This window comes from Zootoca vivipara, chromosome 11 (assembly GCF_963506605.1).
Source record: "Zootoca vivipara chromosome 11, rZooViv1.1, whole genome shotgun sequence".
In the NCBI taxonomy this organism is placed as follows: Eukaryota; Metazoa; Chordata; class Lepidosauria; order Squamata; family Lacertidae; genus Zootoca; species Zootoca vivipara.
Genome location: NC_083286.1, coordinates 8,454,996 through 8,474,993, shown reverse-complemented (window position 1 = coordinate 8,474,993; position 19,998 = coordinate 8,454,996). Strand labels below are relative to the sequence as shown.

At 41.3% G+C, this 19,998-nt stretch overlaps 1 protein-coding gene across 6 annotated transcripts in view; it reads right to left on the bottom strand.

The window, feature by feature from the left end:
- AOPEP (aminopeptidase O (putative)) overlaps positions 1 to 19,998 on the bottom strand; it is a 194,842-nt gene that overhangs the window by 6,934 nt on the left and 167,910 nt on the right. For 5 of the 6 annotated variants that reach the window (XR_004691556.2, XM_060280102.1, XM_035099627.2 and 2 more), the window contains one exon: positions 16,914 to 17,030. The exons of the other annotated variant lie outside the window; for it this stretch is intronic. Coding sequence is in view for 4 of the 5 variants with exons in the window: in XM_060280102.1 (XP_060136085.1) it covers positions 16,914 to 17,030 (117 nt within the window). In the remaining variant the exon portion in view is untranslated. The remainder of the gene's footprint in view (positions 1 to 16,913; positions 17,031 to 19,998) is intronic. 6 annotated transcript variants of the gene reach the window in all.

Here is a 19,998-nt window from a genome sequence, read left to right as displayed (position 1 = left end):
TTCAGAACTTGGCCATCAAGCACTTCTCCCTGACAGATCATTCATATTAACCAGACACTAAACATAAACCAGATACTAAACATAAAATGTGGCTTAATTAAAAACATTGAAATTCTAAATAACCCCCTCTCCAGGATTGTTACAATAACCAGTAGCTATAGATAGGAACATTGGCAAATGAACTGTAAAGGTAAAGGGACCACTGACCATTAGGTCCAGTCGTGACCGACTCTGGGGTTGCGGTGCCCATCTCGCATTATTGACCGAGGGAGCCGGCATACAGCTTCCAGGTCATGTGGCCAGCATGACAAAGCCGCTTCTGGCGAACCAGAGCAGCACACACAAACGCCGTTTACCTTCCCGCTTGCAGCGCTACCTATTTATCTACTTGCATTTTGACGTGCTTTCAAACTGCTAGGTTAGTAGGAACTGTACTGATGTATAATACAGTTGATAAATGAACTGTATTGATATATAAAAACTTACAAAACTGTTTTATACTGAAATGCCTTATTTCATTAAATTATTTATTATTTATCAAACTGATTTATTTTTTAACAGGTCAGTGTTTAAAATGAGAGAAATATTGCAAAATAAGTGTGATGAAATAGCTTTCTCTGCACAGTTGGGGCTGTTAAGGCTGCTCAGAAGAGGAAACTGCCATCAGTGTTCACAGAGGGCACAGTTCTAGTGACTGGAGCTGTCACAGCCATCTTATACTTGGAAGCCCAAGCTTTATACGACTGGTGAAAGAAATGGAAAAGTCCCTGCTGGTCAGCATCCACCAGGGGGTTATGTATTCATAGCATTGATGGAAACAGCCCATTATAACATTACAGAATAGAAAGAGCAATGTATATAACATACATACAAACAACAAAAATAGAGGCAGCCATGAAAAAAATAAATAAAAACATGGATTCATGGAGGGAGGGGGCAATAGGAATAATTCCACAACAAATACTTGGGAAGGGGGCCTGGATTCTTTCACAGAACTGCCTTAATTGATGAAGACCAAGCTGGGAACTGCTGTCCTATGATGCGATCGGGTCACTGACAATGTGTGTGAATGAAGGAACCAGATGGACAGGTCCAATCATGTTGGTCTTTGCCACCCAACAGTTGGATTATGGTATGGCACCACAAGGAAGGAAGCAGTTTCCATGTTAGTGCAGGTGCAAACAGTGAAGATGCCAGTATCTTTTAGCCTTTGGGAGAAAGGGGAGAGTACTGCTATTAAGGCCCTTCCTCAGACTTTAAACAAAAAAAAGATATCAATTTTACTCCCTAATGTTTTTAAACAGTGTTGCAGCAAAAGCATCATGGAGAAAGCGAAGCCATTATGCAATGGAGTGTAAAAAAACATCTTAAGACTAAAGGTGACATTTTATAGCCCAGCACACTGCCTGTGCTGATTATCTAACAGAATAACTCCTCACCCAAAAATTTCCTGCCAGAAGGTCTGATGCCAAGGCTGGCCCTGCCGTGCAAACAGGTTGCATGACCTGCATCAGGTGGCACCATAAGGGGGACAGAAGGAGGCAGGAACTGGTGTGTGAATGTTAGGCTAGCTCATTTAACAGAAATTGTTTGGAAGGTTAGCTGCACATTTTATTTCATAACTAAGAGGGCCAGCTAGTGAAATAATAAAACCATTCCAAGTTATATCTTTGTGCCTGGCCTGCAGTTATTGTAGAAATAGCTGTGACGTGTGTTTGACTATAACCAAATATGCTTCCTATGCTTCCTATTAAAAATATAGGTCTTGGGCTTGGCATATGTTTTTAGCTGGCATTTACTTGGATTTTTGTTTTGGCATGGGCATTGTTCCCTTTCAATGAAATTTCCAGCAATGCTCAATCTGGGAGACCATGTATGTCACAACTGCCCTGTTCAGGTCAGTAATTTAGAGGAAAAAATCTTTTAAAAGGCCTATGAACAACACAAACAATTTTAAGTGTTATGCAAAACTAGTGATTAAATAAAGTTTACATTCCAACCCAGCTTTCTTGAATGGTATTCTGGACTAAATAATGCTATGTATGCCAGGGATATGTCATTAAGCAGCATGAGCCAGGATCTGCTTTTGACTTTGGCTTCCCTTGCACACACAAGAGCTGAGCTCTTAACCAAATATCACCAAATATCAAAGGGAACTTGAATATATTCTGAACCCCAAGAAACATAATGCACAGAACCATTAGATGATGGACCTTGTCATCCAAAACATATGGAAGGCACTAGGTTGGAGAAGACTGATAAAAGCCAAGCAAAACAGCAAGGCGGTTCCTGGAAATAGACTAATGGATTCCCCAGAGTTCTATTCTTGGTTTCCGAATTAATGAGTCTAGTCCAGGGGTCCCCAGACTAAGGCCCGTGGGCCACATACGGCCCGAAGGCCTCTTTTATCCGGAACGCGACGACCCCCGCCGTCCGCTGCCACCACCCGCTTTTACAGGCGCGGCGGCACACTTCCGGGTCGGAAAAAAGCGCTGAAAATCGTTTGTGCGCATGCATATGGGCCTCTCCCAACCTGGAAGTGCACCCGAAACAACGTTTGCATGCTTGCGCAAGTCATTTCCAGTGCACTTCCGGGTCGGGGGAGGCCCATGCGCACAAACCATTTCCAGCACTTTTTTCCAACCCGGAAGCGCCCCGCCCTCTGCGCGATCGACGCGGTGGGCACTGGCCCGAAGCCGGGCAAGTTTGGGATCCCCTGGTCTAGTCCTAACACAATTTTAGATCTGTATAATTATTTCATTTCATTTATTTCTTTGCTTTGAATATTTACGTCCTGTCCTTTTAGCACAAAGTCCTTACAACATAGCTTGCAAAATAAACACAAAAAAATACATGGTCGTACCTTGGATCCCGAACACCCTGGAACTCAGACATTTTGACTCCCGAACGATCAAAATCCAGAAGTGACTGTTCTGGTTTCTGAACGTTCTTTTGGAAGCCAAACGTCCGATGGGGCTTCCGCAGCTTCCGATTCGCTGCAGGAGCTTCTTGCAGCCAAGCAGAAGCCACAATTTGGTTTTTGAACATTTTGGAAGTCAAACGGACTTCTGGAATGGGTTCCATTCAATTAATTCGTCCCAGAAGTCCGTTTTTAACCTGAAACCGTTCTTAACCTGAGGTGCGCTTTCGCTAATGGCACCTCCCGTTGCCGCTTCCTGGGGCAAAGTTCACAACCAGGAGCATCTACTTCTGAGTTAGTGGAACTCGTAACCCGAAGCATTTGTAAGGAGGACGGTATGTAACACGAGGTTCCACTGTACACGCATTGCTATGGTGGGACAATGACTGCCACTTTGGTTCCCATGTCTCCCCATCTGAAACCCTAGATATAGGCCCCATCAAGAGGCACCATTTAATACTTGTTCTGCACTTGCAGGAAACTGATCCTTTAGTGTGGCAGCACCTACATGTTTTGGAACTCCCTGCTAACACCAAGCTGTTTTCTTTCTGGCAACTGCTTCAAATATTTTTATTTAGGCCACCCTACCCAGATATGAAGTTAAACATGTGTTTTATATCTTTTTAGCTACTGTTAATTATCATTTTTTGACTATTTTAAAAAAGCTGTTTTTATCTACCGTATAATAAAATGTTTTATTATATATATATATATATATTTGTAAACCACTTAAATAGTTAAAAACAGCAGATTTACAACGGCTTCTTCTTGGCCTAGTGGCAAAAGCACATCTTGCCATCCTCCCTGCCGTTATAACCCAACAGGTACCAAAGGCTACTACTAAGAACCTCAAATGATATCAATAGGCAGACACCAAAACAGGGCAGAACCTGTAATATGTGAAGCACTCCTGTCTTTCCAAGACTCCCTTTGCCTGAATGAACACTCCAGGAGCACTCCAACATTTTGCTGCAGGATCCACTAGTTCCATTTATCTTTCACTATAAACAGATAAAGGGGGTACAGGCCTCACAAAAAGGACTGGAGTGAGAGGAGACAGCTTGCAAAATATCTTCTTGAAGAAAGAACTTTCCCTTTCTGTGTCTGCTGTTCCCCCCGCCCCCGTATGTCATCATCTTCCTACTGAAGAATGAGGCACAAGACACTGACGCAACTGCAGTTCTATGACCTTTACGGTGGCCTACATTTAATACAGTACATTGAAATGAGAGCATTACATGCAACACCTTTCCATGCTCCGTACAAATAAGGAGACACATATGTGCTCTTTCAGTAGCGTTCAACATACTGAGGGAGCATTCTGAGGCACAGCTGTGTTTATTGCCCTATTCCAAACATTTATACCACATACATCATTGTGATCTCTTGGTGTCTTGGTAATTGTCGACTTTCCATAAACTATTCCCGAGAGTAGGTATAACTTTTACCACTAATATACTGAAAACTCTGCAAGACAATAAAGCACACAAAAGCCAGAAGGAATAACTCTTACAGATGGAGGGATGGATCAGATTATTAGTGGGATGCGGGTGGCGCTGTAGTCTAAACCACAGAGCCTAGGGCTTGCCGATCAGAAGGTTGGCAGTTCAAATCCCCACAACGCAGTGAGCTCCCGTTGTTCAGTCCCAGCTCCTGCCCACCTAGCAGTTCGAAAGCACGTCAAAGTGCAAGTAGATAAATAGGTACCGCTCCAAGTGGGAAGGTAAACGGCTTTTCCGTGCGCTGCTCTGGTTCGCCAGAAGTGGCTTGGTCATGGGTACCTTTACCTTTTACTCTCACTGTTAAGCAGACTGAATGGCTCATTAGGAAACCAGAGGATAGTTTGGAAAGGTGTCAGTACATGCACAGTTCTTTATTCCACTACCAGAGGCAGGAGCACGCTCTCTGCAAAAATCTGGTCAGCTGTGGAACAATAAGAAGACATTTACATGCTGAGAATTCCCACCCTCCCCAACTGCATGATTATAATCCTGTCTCAAAGGATAGTTCTACCATTTTCACACAGATTAGAACCCTTCTTTTAGTTCCAGACAACCCCACAAAATAGTCCAATGTGGATAAATAATGGAAGACAGGTATTGTTTTCATGCACTGCTTGTGGTTTCCCAGTGGCTGTTACTGTTTGAAATAAAGTGACCAGCTGGAAGGATCTCTGGTCTAATCCAGTATAACCCTTCTTATGTTCTCACATCCCTCAAGCAGAGGACATGATATATTTCCAAGCGTGCTTATCCTTTCAAGTAAGGCAATGAAGTAACAGCATCCTTGGATCCTAGCATCAACTTTTCAAGACAATTATTACCACTCCAACATTTACCTTTACAAATCATGTATTTATGAAATGTGAAGTTTCAAAATATGAGTTTGGACTGTTAGTCAAATTTATGTTTGGATTTGTTTCAGTTCTCTTTTAAGAGAGGATATGAAGTGCAACTGTATTACATGTGGCAGACTGTGAACAAGGCTTTGTTGGAAAACAGAGCAGCTTTCTCCAATACAAGGCATCCCCTATGCGCACAAAGCAGGAGTGGCTAAGCCTTTTTCAGTCCGGGAACCACATTCAAGGTTAGCCAACCCTCCAAAGGCTGTGCAGCGTGCATGCATTCATGTAAGCACACACATGAATGTGTGCACTCACCACACCATATGCAGTACACACCAATCCGCACATAGACACATACACGGGAACACAACACACAGTCTCTCATTCATACCCAAAGCACACTGCGTGCCTCTGATGGGCAGCGGGGGGGGGGGGGGAATCGCATCCCTATCATTCCACCAGTCTGGGAGGAGAGACTGAAACCTCTCCACTCACCATAGCTCCCTCCTCCTCCTCTGTTATCATTAATCAATTATTGTTGCCAGTGGCAGCTGTTGTTGCACATCAACAACAGAGCCTCAGCTGCTCTTCAGAATGATCCTGAGGTCATATCTTAAACAGCTGAAGCTTGTGGTGCCAGCAGTAACCAGTGCCACCTAGTGACTAAAGCAGAGAGCAATGGAGAGAGCGCTCTCTCCAGCAGACATCACCAAAGCTTCCCAAGCGCTGTGGTAATGCTCTCCATTAGGAAGTGGACAGCTGAAATTTTCGAGAGGATTCTCTTCCCCAAAATAATGCAGATTAACTACATATTATTAATTACAGAGAGAAGACTGGCCTGGCAAATAAAATAAAATAAAATAAAACTACAAACTACAAGAAGATTCCACCTAAACATTAGGAAGAACTTCCTGACTGTAAGAGCTGTTCAACAGTGGAATTTGCTGCCAAGGAGTGTGGTGGAGTCTCCTTCTTTGGAGGTCTTTAAGCAGAGGCTTGACAGCCATCTGTCAGAAATGCTTTGATGGTGTTTCCTGCTTGGCAGGGGATTGGACTGGATGGCCCTTGTGGTCTCTTCCAACTCTATGATTCGATGAATATAAAATAAAATAATAAACCTGCCTCTCCTGACAAAGGGGGGGGTGACTTCTAGGAGGCTGGATGTTTCATGCAGGCTAGATACCCTTGCCACAAAATTTAGGGGGAAATGACCCAAAATTCACTTGAAAGTTCTATAGGTCCCCCCCCCAAATTACACAACCATGCATGAACCTTTATTTACTACAGGGTCACAAAAGTAGTTTTTTATAAAGTACAGAGATGTGCTTTACTAAAAATATAAATATATTAGGCGAGAAATTCCCCTCTGAAAAACAGGAACATTATTGCCCACTACAATTCAACATACATACACACTATATGATTTTACGCAGTGCCTCTTTCTGAATATCAGTGTGGGCATGTAGGCACTATAAGAAATAGATGATTGCCTTTGCTTTGCTCAGGTCATTGTGCAAATCTCCTATCTAGGAGACACAGGCTGATAAAGAGTTCTGTAGATATTCCCCCAATTTACAGCACAACACAAAGCATGCTGGTATTTCGCTCTGCAATCCAATATGACCTTGGCTCATTTAAGAAGGCCAAGGAATTTAATTTTGTGTGCAAGGAAAGAAACAGGGAGGATGGGAGGACTTAACTGTTTATAGAAGGAAAAGCAATTTTCATACAGCATCAAAAGTTAGTTAGGTGCCTTGTTTTACAGAACTGTTCCCTGCAAGGCCACAGGCAAATTCTTAGACTATATAGTGGTACCTCGGTTTAAGTACCTAATTGGTTCCGGGGAGCCATTCGCTCCCTGAAAACTACTTAAACCGAGCTCCAAGAGCACGCGTGTGCGAAGCGTCGATAGATCGCTTCTGCGCATGTGCACGCCGCGGAACCCGGAAGTAAACACTTCCAGGTCCATGGAGTACTCAAACAGCAGTGGACGTAAACCGAGGTATGACTGTACCTACTTTTCCAAGGGAAGGGGAACTCACTTTTGGCAACATGGTACAGTGGAACCTCAGTTTATGACTACCTCCGTTTACGAACGCTTCGGCGAGCGAACGCCGCGGACCCAGAAGTGTTTACATCCAGGTTCTGCGGCGTCGGATATGCAGAAACGATTTGCGCAGCGCACGCACGTGCAGAAGCATGCCTTCAGTGAGCGAACGCCTCCGCAGAACGGATTGCGGTCGCAAACCGAGGTACCACTGTAATTGACTTTCTTTCTGTTGTGTAACATGTTGTACATGAAGCTGCTCCAAAGAGGTGTGGTGCTGTTTTTCAACACTACTTGGTCACAACCTGCAGAATGGCTAGGAAGGCGGATAAGACACTACTTAACTTGAAAGCAGTACCCTTGGCTGGCAAACTTGGCTGGCAATGTGGTTAACATGTTGTTGTATGCCTGCTAGTGTTTCCATGGATTGGGGAATAGTTAAAAGTGACTTGCTTCTAAAGAAATTTTATTTAAAAAACACCTTGATAACTCTATATGGTTTGTAGTAAGGTAAATTCATTTGGTCTGTTAAAAAAAGACCATCAGTTTACAGGACCATGTACAATGAAGCTGTTGTGGGAGAAAGGCTACATCCCCCTGGATATGATATATGGACTTCTATTTTTCACATCTTCTGCAAAAGCACTTATATTTCTTCAGTTCATTCTCTCTCTCTCTCTCTCTCTAAATATTCCATCTGATGGCCTTGGTATGCATTGCACATTATGAAACTGAACATTATTAACCAACCTGATGAAAGCAGAAAAAATGTACCAAAGTAACTTTCCATCTGCTATGAAGACTCTTTTGGGGGGAAGTAAGGAAGTAAGAACATCTACAGGAAGGAAAATAAAGCTAATTTTAGAGCCAATTTTATTTTGTGAAAGTACTAAGGCGATTCATATGCAACATTTACCAGATGGTGGTAACATGGTCACACCACTCAATAAGATGGGGAAGCAAGGAAAATGGAAAATCTTGGTTACACTTTACTGTGTAACTGGAGAGGACAGGTGATCCAAGCTCAGTATTGAAAAACTTCTTATCCTCAGCATCTCATCTCTAACTGAGATTCTAGCAATCTCCTAGCTGTTTGGATTAATTAGACAATAGTGATGTATATCTGTATAATTGGACAATGAAGATCTTCTGGTGAAGCCTGCTCTACATCCTACGGCCATCTGAAGCACGGTTGCTAAGAACACGGGACAATTCTTGCCTTCAGAAGAACTGTCAACAAATATAAGGTTGACAGAAGACCTCCTTATCTAGTGGATCTTCGGTGTTAAATTGTTTCTGGATTATGATTTTTTTTCCTTTGGTTGCCTTTTTGGCTGAAAAGGGATTTAATACATTTTTAAATAAACACACAAATACATATTATATTGTTGTCTCTTCCTTTGCAGTGGACAGGAAAATAGACTATAAATCTACTTTTAAAAAACAATTTCTGGTTTAAATGTTTCTACTAAAGTTTAAACTCAAATAGTTCTGAAATGGTCAGCTCAGATATTTAGTCCTGCACACATGCTAGGTTGCAGGCCTGAGCTTCAGGAATGTCTGGGCCCATTGCTAAATCACATGAAATCCACCCTTTTTTTAATCCTTCACCTCACTCCCCCAATCATAGAAATCAAGTCAACAGTGTGTACCTTCTGCAAACCACTTCATTAATGCAGCAGCATGCATAAATGTTCACAAAGCCTGAGTTACTTCCAAGCTAAGTTCTTACCAACCTTGACTTATTTACAGCTGACACTATAATTGTTCTGCATATTTGTCTGCATTATTTTGCAAGATCTTTCCCCCAACTACAATGAAGTACACAAAATAAATCTAGGAAAATCTATGGGATCTGTTTAACATAAAGATATTGCTGACTGGGAATAACTGCAAAGTCCTTTCCTGGATTCCATGTATATTTAATACAGTTTAGAAATGCAAATGCTCTTGGAGGCAGGAAGGAAATAAGGCAAAATGTTAAACTAAGGCTGCAATCCTAAGCACATTTATTTGGAATTGAACACACAGTGGGATTTGCGGTGGATAAGCATGCATACATTTAGGCTGCATATTCCCCCAGAAGCTTATGGTCAAAATTGTATTTTAAAACTACCACCCATGATTCTGTTTACAGAGCAACTACCATAATAATTCAGATCTGGCTCCCAACACATCTGGAAGGTCCAAGAAAATATTAAGACAGGGCGCGTACAACGGACCTAAAACCCAGGGATAGTTGCATTATCACAGAAACATCCCCATGTGGTTGGAAAGGCTATTATTATTACTAATGATAAGTTACTGTGTTAATTTATTATTTATTTTTATTAGTATAATGATGAATACAACATAATTTTATAGGGAGGAGTTCAATATAGTACTACTGAAATCATTCTGTCAGTACGAACATTTCAGCTTGCCTCCCCCTACAGCCTGCTATGGAGGCTGCGGGAGGGGAGGGGAGAGGGGTAAAGTCTTACTGCCCTAGTAGAAGTCCACCAGTGGGACTCCTAACAATTAGTGTTTCTTAGGAGTAGTAATTATTTGATCTAAACAGTAATAGTTAAATGGTTAGTGCTTTTCCTAGACACTTAAAGGATTTCATGTGTGTTATTTCTGAGCTGAGTAGATGTTACAGTAGTGTGACTGCCACGGAATGCAGCTACCCTCGTGTATTTCTTCTTTGTACTCAGCAATGTCCAATAACAAAAAGGTGTGCTCTAATCGTACAATGCTTTGAGTTTTCTTAGCTGGCTGACATTCATAGGGGCACGGAACATCAAAGAACAAAAGTGAGCCTAGTTCTGCCCTAAGTAATTCTTACAACAGCACCATAAAGTAAATCACAAGGGAGACTTCTTAGGCCAAGTAAAACCATGTGCCCATCTAGTCCGTTAACACCTGCTCTGGCTAGCTAGCTGCAGATCTCCATCATCTCAAACATAAGTCTTTAACACTGCTACCTGATCCTTTTTTAAGTAGAGATGGCAGGGACTGAACCTAAGCTTCATGCAAAACAAGGGGCTACCGAAGCTTCCCTGGGTACCACCGTCTTCTCACTCTGAATTCAAGTCAGGCTGTAAAGGAAGGTTCCAGAGGGCACTTAGAGGGTACTCCTGGTCTTCCTTTCCAGCTGTGAGTCAGTGTTTTTAAAGTTGGTGCCTTTTTCTGCTGCCACAGGGCAAACAAAGAAATAAACAAGAGTCAAATTCAAAAAGCACCAAATTGTTCCAGTGGCTTTAAGAGAAGAATCCAGAATGCATGTAGCATGTTCCCAATTATTCCATTTCAGGTTGGTCCCACCAATTTACCTGTCCTGCACCTAACATCATATTTGACTCCGTGCCATGGGTCAAATGAAGAGGCCTGGTGAACATAATCAGGCCCAGGGGCCAGAGGCTCTCCATCGCTATTATATTTCATGATTTAACACTTCCTCTCAATGATCCCATTTGCTAAGCTGAGGAGACTTTAATAACTTTTTCAGGCATTTCTCCCATGTAAGCCTTTTACTATACAGTTGTACCTTGGATCCTGAATGCTTTGGTACTCGAACATTTTGGCTCCCGAACGCCGCAAACCCGGAAGCGAGTGTTCCGGTTTGTGAATGTTCTTTGGAATCTGAACTTCCAATGGGGCTTCCGGGGCTTCCAATTGGCTGCAGGAGCTTCCTGCAGCCAATCAGAAGCCGTGCTTTGGTTTCTGAACTTTTTGGTAGTCAAACGCATTTCCAGAACGGATTCCGTTCGACTTCCGAAGTACCACTGTACTATATTTATTGCTCACACCTACACTGGGGTGACCCAAAAACAGCCCACAAGATACACGTACATCATGGATAGATTTTTGTCTTTAACAGTGGGTCTCCCTACGTAAAAAAACAACCACCACTTAAGTCACTATTCAAGGAACACACACACATGAACAGAAAAGAAGGGCTGTTACATGAGCCCATAACACACTTTAATTAATGCCTTTTACAGAAGAACTTAGGAGAAGTAGAAACCCTGTAAAAACACAGCATTACTCACTGATCTCTAGCCTTAAAAGGAGCACAACAGGAGAAAGGAGCGAGAATTAGGAATGTAGAAGCTGCCTTGTATGAAATCAGGCCAATACTTCATATTGATCAGTACTGCCTGCACTGGCCTTTCCCAACTTGGTGCCCTCCATATGGTTTGGACTACAATTCCCATCAGTTCTAACTATCTTGGCCAGCACTGGTCCTTCCTTTCTGAATTAAGCAGCTTGTGATGTAGGAATGATCCCTTCTCTGGCAAGCACTCACAGCTCACTAGTGAAGCCTAGTGTGAAAACTTTTCATATTAAGCTATTCAGATGCTTTTTGAATTATTTTGCAACATTTCATGTTTAGGGCTGTTAAGTTTTTAGTGCACACCTCGGAGGTTTTTCTGTCGAAGCTCTCTAAAATGGCAATATCTTTTAAACTAGAATAATCAATTTCAATATCCCAATGTGCAAGCTTAAGCACCTCTAACATCTGCTTACGGTATACAGAAACTGTACAGTGGGTCATTCACAATCTCTCTGGTTTTTATACAATTAAGACTAGCACACTTACTAAGGTGTAAGCCCCTTTGGACAAAGCAGGACTAATGTCTAACTAACCACAGACAGGATGGCACTGCAAAGTTGTTTTGTAAGCTTCTCTAAATGTCAATTCATTCTCTGATGAAAATCTAAAGCAAAAAGATCAATATGTAATTCTTTCCAAGAACAAGCCACCTCACTGGAACATACAACAGATTAACACTGATGGTTAATCTAGGTGACCAGATGCAAAAGAACACAGCCTCTGCACATTTCACAGTTGTGCAGATGTTTCAGCAGATGCACCTAGAGCTACACATGCTATAATTTCCTCTTTTGTAACATGGTTACTAGCAAGGCAACTTACAAATTCCTTCGAAGTTGATTCCACTACCACCCCACCACCAAAACACAAAACAGTAGGAATCTTACAAAAGAACTGTAACAGTATTTCAGCAATATTTCACAGGCAAGATATCTAGTCTAGGAGCTAGAAAAAGCAATCAAAATCCTCTAAGTGTCTGATAGCAAGCATTGGGCACGATAAGTGGTAAACATACCTGAACACTATTTAAAGCAGGCACCCCCAAACTTCGGCCCTCCAGATGTTTTGGACTACAATTCCCATCATCCCTGACCACTGGGTCTGCTAGCTAGGGATCATGGGAGTTGTAGGCCAAAACATCTGGAGGGCCGCAGTTTGGGGATGCCTGATTTAAAGTCTAACAAAACAGATAGGCTAATATCTTACATACACTTACCTGGGAGCAAGTCTCACTGAACACTATGGAAGTTTCTTCTATAATATTATTAATATTTTAAAAATAATTTTCTTATTTCTTTCCCAGCCACTCTGGGTGGCTTCTAAATTAATATACATGGGAGTGCATACTTAGGTTCATTATTCAGTCTTGAGCACCTCACTCTTTGTTTCTACAGTATTATAGTGTCCAAAACCAGAGTGTATACAGGTACATTTATATTCATTTTGCTCATATTCCTACTGCTTTAAATCCAAGCTTAGAAGCTCAAAAGAACAAAGGAAACATTAGACAAGTCCACTTTGTATATTCTAATATAGTCTAATTTTTAGAGCCAATTTTGCTAATACTTAAGAGGTATATGGTTCAGATAAAATGCCTTAAAAGCATACTTCAGTTTCTACCAATCTAGCAGGAAAGGAAGGAAATTAGCCTTAAAATGGTTTTTCTCCTTGCAAAAAATTTTTGGCAGTGAAATGTCCTCTGTGGTAAAGCCAAGACTGTTCTTATTATGTATTGTTTAGAACCACACAGCCTCTGTAAAAAATATTAACTTTTTAAAACTCAGTACATGAATACAACGTGTTCAAGACCAAAATTAACTGAATGCAGAATATGGACTATACGAGATGCCCCTTTAGACTTAGTTTCTCTGATTAGGGCCCTATAATAAAGTCAAATTACCATCCACATGGATGGTTCAATTATATGCCATCAACATTTTGAACAGCAACGCATGCAGAAGACATTGGTGCATACCCAAGGTCAGTTAGTGCATGTAAACATATTCAGTGTAGATTACATCACACTATATAAATACATTCAGAAGCAAATCTTCGTAAGTGAAGCTCAGGTGGCCTTTTATTTTGGTATCCTTGCTCCACAGTGAGTGTTTTAATAATGGTTGTGGTGTATGCCTGAATACCCTACCATGTGGTTATTTTAAAAAATAATAATAACAGGATTTAAACCATGAATAAATGTGCAGGCTCTGTTTCTTGTGCTAATCATAGTATAACCGTATGGGTGAGACGTGTGTCTAAATGTCGGTGTTGTGGGTCATGCGCTGTAACAACACTGTTGACCTTCTGGGAGGCAGGTTGGGTGGGCGGAGCGGCATGTCATCTGAAACCTAAAGTTCTACATTCCCTCTTTGATCTCCGGCCCTTCCCAATAGCTCATCAGGTTTTGTCAGAACACATGCTGTCAGCGTGCATTCCCTTCTCATTGATCTTCTGTTCTTACAAATAGCCCCTGGTTATTTGCATTTATTTTCTATACTCAGTGATCCCCCTCCTAGCCAAGGGGAGTTTCTTGTGGAAAGATACCGTCTGTCAGCAGAATAAATAAAAATCAAACACATCTGCAGAAAATATTTTCAACTGTTTCAGTGTCTCATTTACCCATCCCTGATTTATTTATTTTTTTAAAAAAGCCTTATCTGCTGAGTGGAACTTATCTCGGAGTACATCTCAACATTTACACCACAAAATTATGGTAATTTAAAGCAATTTCTGAATGACCATCTGAAACCTGCCTACATGATCTTTTCATTTCTACATTTTAGGTGCTTTTTTTAAATATAAATTGTTACTTTTATATCCCACCTTTCCCCCCAGGAGCTGAAGGTAGCATACATGGCTCACCCCCTGGCCAATTTTACCCTCACAACAACCCTGTGAGGCAGGCTAGGGTGAGAGGCAGTGGCAGGTCCAAGGTCACCGTGTGAACTACATGGCTGAGTGGGGATCTAAATGGCACAAAACATCATGAATAAAGCAGTAACCTCAACAACTTGATTTTTATTTTATAACCAGGAAACTCACCCTCTTCAAATTTAATGTTGTTGATTAAAACCCTCATACTCAAAACCTCTACGCTGGTCCTAGAAGTTGCCAACATTACAAAGAAAAAACCTTCTGCAGAGCGCTAACTGTATTTGGAGATATGGAAAGCCCCTCACTTAGACAGGCGACGGTATGTAAAGCAACATTCCCTTTTGAGGGTTGTAGGTGCCTGTGATTCAGTAGCTGCAGAAACATTAATGGTAATGTTATCTTCGTTGCCCTTCTTAAAGGGTCTAGTTAAGCCCTTGATTTCACCTTGCAAAATAAAGCCGACGTAGTGTTTCTGCTACAGAGGTTATAACTTTGTTTCGAAGGCCAAAACTGCATACAAGTTCAGTAGCATGAATCTGACACAATTTATAGTAGAAAGGGAAAATAATAATATCAGTAGGGTGTGAAAATCTCACAGGCCTAGTTTCTCTGGCATGAAACTGCAACAGAGGAGTTACAGCTTTGATCTTACCTCCTCAGTTATTTCTCTTCCAGATATAGAAGTCCTGACATTACTCTGGTATTCGTGTGTGATTAAAATATACCGTAAATATATCTTAATTCCTATAAATAGCAAAGTGAAACTTTCTAGGCTAAGTAAAAATAAATCTGGCATTCAGAACACCATATAAACAAACAAATAAAAGTTGAAATAAACTTTCGACTATTACCATATTACACTGAGCATTTCCTTGGAGAAAGAAGAATTTTTTGAATTGTGTAGTTTTAAATTTGATGTTCTGATCTGCAAAAGCTCATGCTAGCACTCCAGAACCCACAAAAAAACAAATTACTACAATTATAATGGCTACTTCCCCTGCCATATTCAGTTCTAACCACTGCAATATAAAAAGAAGAGTGAGACAAAATACCTCCTGAGATGTGTGCAAACCTGGCGGCCACCTACAAGAAACGTCTGACCTCTGTAATTGTCAACAAGGGTTTTGCCACCAAGTACTAAGTCATCTTTTGCAAAGGGATCAAATACTTACGCATTTCACTCATTATAATGCACATCAATCTCTGACTTTTGTCTTCTGGGTTTCTGGGGGTTTTCCTGTTGTTATTCTGTCTCTCACAGCTACAATAAACCTACCATTAAAATTATGGACTGGTCATTTCTTCGTCAGGGGGCAAACGGGCAAATTTAGCAGGGGATCAAATATTTCCCCCCTCAGTGTACCATAATGCCAGGTGGGATGACAGGAGAAGGGATAGCAAACACTTGAGTAGGGAGAGAGCACAGAGCAAGAGCTCCGTTGTGATTTTCAGGCTTACTGTATAATCATAAGGAATGGTTTTATCAGTGTTTTCTAATCTCAGAGGGCTGTGGGAGGGGGAGCTCAGCAAGAGTGAAATCTATATGTGCTGGGTGCAATGAAGAACAGAAATTGGGTAAGCTTCTTTACAGCTGTACAGCATTATGATGCATTTATTCCTCTTTTTTCTAAGCAGAAGTCCCTCATAGTCCCTCAGGAGGTACGGGGCGAAAATACTTCCGGGTTTGCGAAGTTTGTAACCCGGGTTGTTCGTAACCCGAGGTGTTCGCAACCCGAGGTACGACTGTATGTGGATATACAATCAGATACCCCTGGCGAGTGGGGGAGAAAGGGAGAGAGACTCAATGATTTGTTGTAATCTCTATGTCTTTTGTATGCCTATTGTACCAATAAAAACCAAAAATTAAGATAAAAACAAATGCTCAGCCTAACATTTGTGCACTACAATTCTTGATCATGGCTGAACACAAGCATTAAACAATTAAGCACTGGACAAATATGAGCAGGTATTGCATCACAGAAAGCACTGAACACCAATGTGAGATATATATTATTATTATTTTTAAAAAACCTTCTCTTGGTGAGTGATTTTTCAAACTCAAAAGACAAAGATGAGACTTGGCTGTACTAACCTAACCATGGGATCATACATGTACACACATGCTTAATCAAAAGTTGATTAAAATTGCATAGCTGAAAGCAGTAAATACAACCTATGCACTGCCTATACTGCCTCCAGGATAGACTTAGACTTTTTCATTTATTTAAAAAATTCAGATTAACTCTTGATGTATCATAATGGGAATATTCCCACGCGGGTGGCGCTGTGGGTTAAACCACAGAGCCTAGGGCTTGCTGCTCAGAAGGTCAGCGGTTCGAATCCCTGCGACGGGGTGAGCTCCCGCTGCTCGGTGCAAGTAGATAAATAGGTGCCGTTACAGCGGGAAGGTAAACGGCGTTTCCGTGCGCTGCTCTGGTTCGCCAGAAGCGGCTTTGTCATGCTGGCCACATGACCTGGAAGCTGTATGCCAGCTCCCTCAGCCAATAACACCAGATGAGTGCCACAACCCCAGAGTCGGTCACAACTGGACCTAATGGTCAGGGGTCCCTTTACCTTTACTGCCTTATTTGCCAAGTTTATGAGCTCACTATGCCTGTAACTGGATTACCTCTGCATCCTGCTCACGGAGGTGGTAAGTTTTCTGTAAGCACTCCAGCGTTCTTGAACATAATGTCTTCTTTTCCAAGAGGCACTCCAGAAGTAAGACCAGCTGGTCTGGGGAAAGCTAGAAGAAAATAAATAGCTTGTGAGGGTTTTTTTTTTAATTGCTTAGTGTATAATTTGACTAAAAGAGACTAGACAGTGAATAGTCTGAGATAACCTGTGTAATTATATCATGTGCTTGAAATTCAGGAACAGTTTATTGTAGTTCATTTCTGAAAAGCCTTATATTTTCTATATTCCAAAATACTCTGTCCAAAAGGCTAATCAAAACTTATCTACCGTGGTTTCTCATATCTACCGTGGTTTCTCATTCAATATTTAGATTAGATGAAAACCATATTTATCTTAATGAAATGTTTTTAAAGTTTATTGGGTTTTATGGCATACATATGCTTGTGACTCTGATCTGATAAATGCAGAAAAACAAGTGTGCAAGTTACACTGCATCAGTCCCCGAAAGCTCAGAAACACAGAAGACTGCTGAACTAGACAGAGGTCTGTCAGTTTTATGATATGAAGTATTCGTTTGTATGACTGAGAAACAAAAACAAGCTTGGCGGCAGACAAGTACATATTGTGATGGTACATTTCTAGTGCAAAGTTGCCCAAATTCCCTTTCAGTTGTACAACAATTGATGAAATATGCATACACTTGCATCTTTTATGGTGCAATTATATGCCTATTTACTCAGAAACAAGTCCCACTGTGTTCAATGAGCCTTACTCACAGGTAAGTGTGCAAAGGACTGCAGCCATCTTATGTTGGCAGACAAAAAGGGCTAAGAATTTAAGTTCAGGTAATCTGAAGGAAAACGTCTGATGGAGCTTAAGTGTTCCATTTACTCTGTTTTTATCGGATGGAAAAATAAATAATTCATTGAAAACTAAAGTACGGTACTAATACATGTCAGCTACCAGAAAATATCATTTGATCTGGAAATTCTGGGTCCTGAATGTCCTGTAAAGGTTTTCTTATTTATCCTCTACAAGTCTACAGCATAAAAAAGAAAATAAAAAATGCCATGTGTAGAAATAAGCTTGTGCATGCAAACGAGAAGCATGATATTACTCAGTAATCCCACTTTATCACATCTGAACACCAACTGTTGAAATGCTTCCAGATCTTTTTGTGTGATGACTTTGCCTAGTATACCTATACTTACTATATTTTGGTATGGGGATCAAATTCTAACAAATAAAGAACACTGACTCCATATGGATAGGTTGATTGCATTAACCCACAAATTCCCACTTAAAATCAATACTGTACAGATACTGTACAGATAATCTGTCAAACCAGATGAAAAAAACAACAACAGATTTAAGCATCAGGCCCACTTTTCAGATTCTTAGAATAACCCTGTATCGCTTGCAGTCCTGATCATATTATGATTTTCTTCACTGGTGTCACCCTTAAAACAAAAAGGGAACAAGGAAATAGCTGATTATCCTAGACATTTTTGGTTACTCAAATGTCCCAAACCCTGAAGATTAAGCTCATTCGCAATAAAAAATACTATGGAATGAACTCCCTATCTGACAAATATCTGGGAGAAATCATTGCTTTCTCTTTCCATTTGCCTTGGTTCCTCACCAGTCTGGTGGTGGTGGTAGCTGTTTAAATATGTGAATATCTGAATATCATCTGAATATCACAGAGCAGTTCACAACATTAAAAACACAAAATGAGAACACAATTTACATAATAAAACAAAAACAAAAAAACCCAATAACCCTCCTCCCACAAACACATTTAGAGACCACAGAATGTTCAGCCAGCCAGCCAAAGGCCTGGTTATAGAAAAATGTTTTCTCCTAGTGCCTAAAGATATGTAATGAAGGTGCCAGGAAAGCCTCCTCAGGGACAGCAGTCCAAAACGGGGAGCCACTGCAGAGAAGGCCCGTTCCCGGTTTGCCACCCTCTGGACCTCTTGGGGTCCTTGAGGTGTTGTGGTCCTGAGCCATTTTCATTTAATTAAGAGTGTCTTTTGTATGAATATGCCATGAAGGGACAGATGATTTTGTGCTCATTGACTAGCCTCTACATATCCTCAGGTAAATATAAATTTCTCATCACTTTGTAACCTGCAATCATTCTTTGTTAGTCTCCTTAAATTTAAGAGATGACATGCCAGGTTTATAGAATGATTTGTTTTTTGAGTCTCTGAATGGCATCTGAAAGGGCCAATTTACACAACTACTTCAGTACATGGCAGCTGACTGAGAAACCTAGTCCGAGCTGACTTCCAGCTTCTCCAGCCTCAGCTGAGTTTACTGCATGCATGTGCCCCCAAGCATTTTACTAGCCATAATAGTGCCAAAACAAAACCCCTGTGGTGGTGCATGAACCTGACTGGCTTGGCGTGGTCATCCGAAACTGACCCTTGTTTCTCAGCGTTTGTGTGATGATGCATTAAAATACTGTACTTAAATATATATTTCTTAAATATATGTGAGCACATATGCACACATGTGCATGTTTAAAGCTGCAACCCTAAGCACACATACTACAAAGCAAACGGCCACTAAACTCAATGGAACTTGCTTTTGTGTAATCACGCTTGGGATCATGAAGGAAACTATTTGTTTCTTGGAAATCAGAAATGCACCAGTAAGAAAACATAAAATAAATAGTTGTTAAAGGCAGCAGTATTTTAAACATAGGCATTTATCCCCTCCCTTAAGTTTACTTCAACTTTAGGTAAAGGTAAGGGGGCCCCTGACCATCAGGTCCAGTCGTGTCCGACTCTGGGGTTGCGGCGCTCATCTCACTCTGTAGGCCGAGGGAGCCAGCATTTGTCTGCAGACAGCTTCCGGGTCATGTGGCCAGCATGACAAAGCTGCTTCTGGCGAACCAAAGCAGCGCACGGAAACGCTGTTTACCTTCCCACCAGAGTGGTCCCTATTTATCTACTTGCACTTTGATGTGCTTTCTAACTGCTAGGTGGGCAGGAGCTGGGACTGAGCAACGGGAGTTCACCCCATTGCAGGGATTCGAACCGCCGACCTTCGGATCAGCAAGCCCTAGA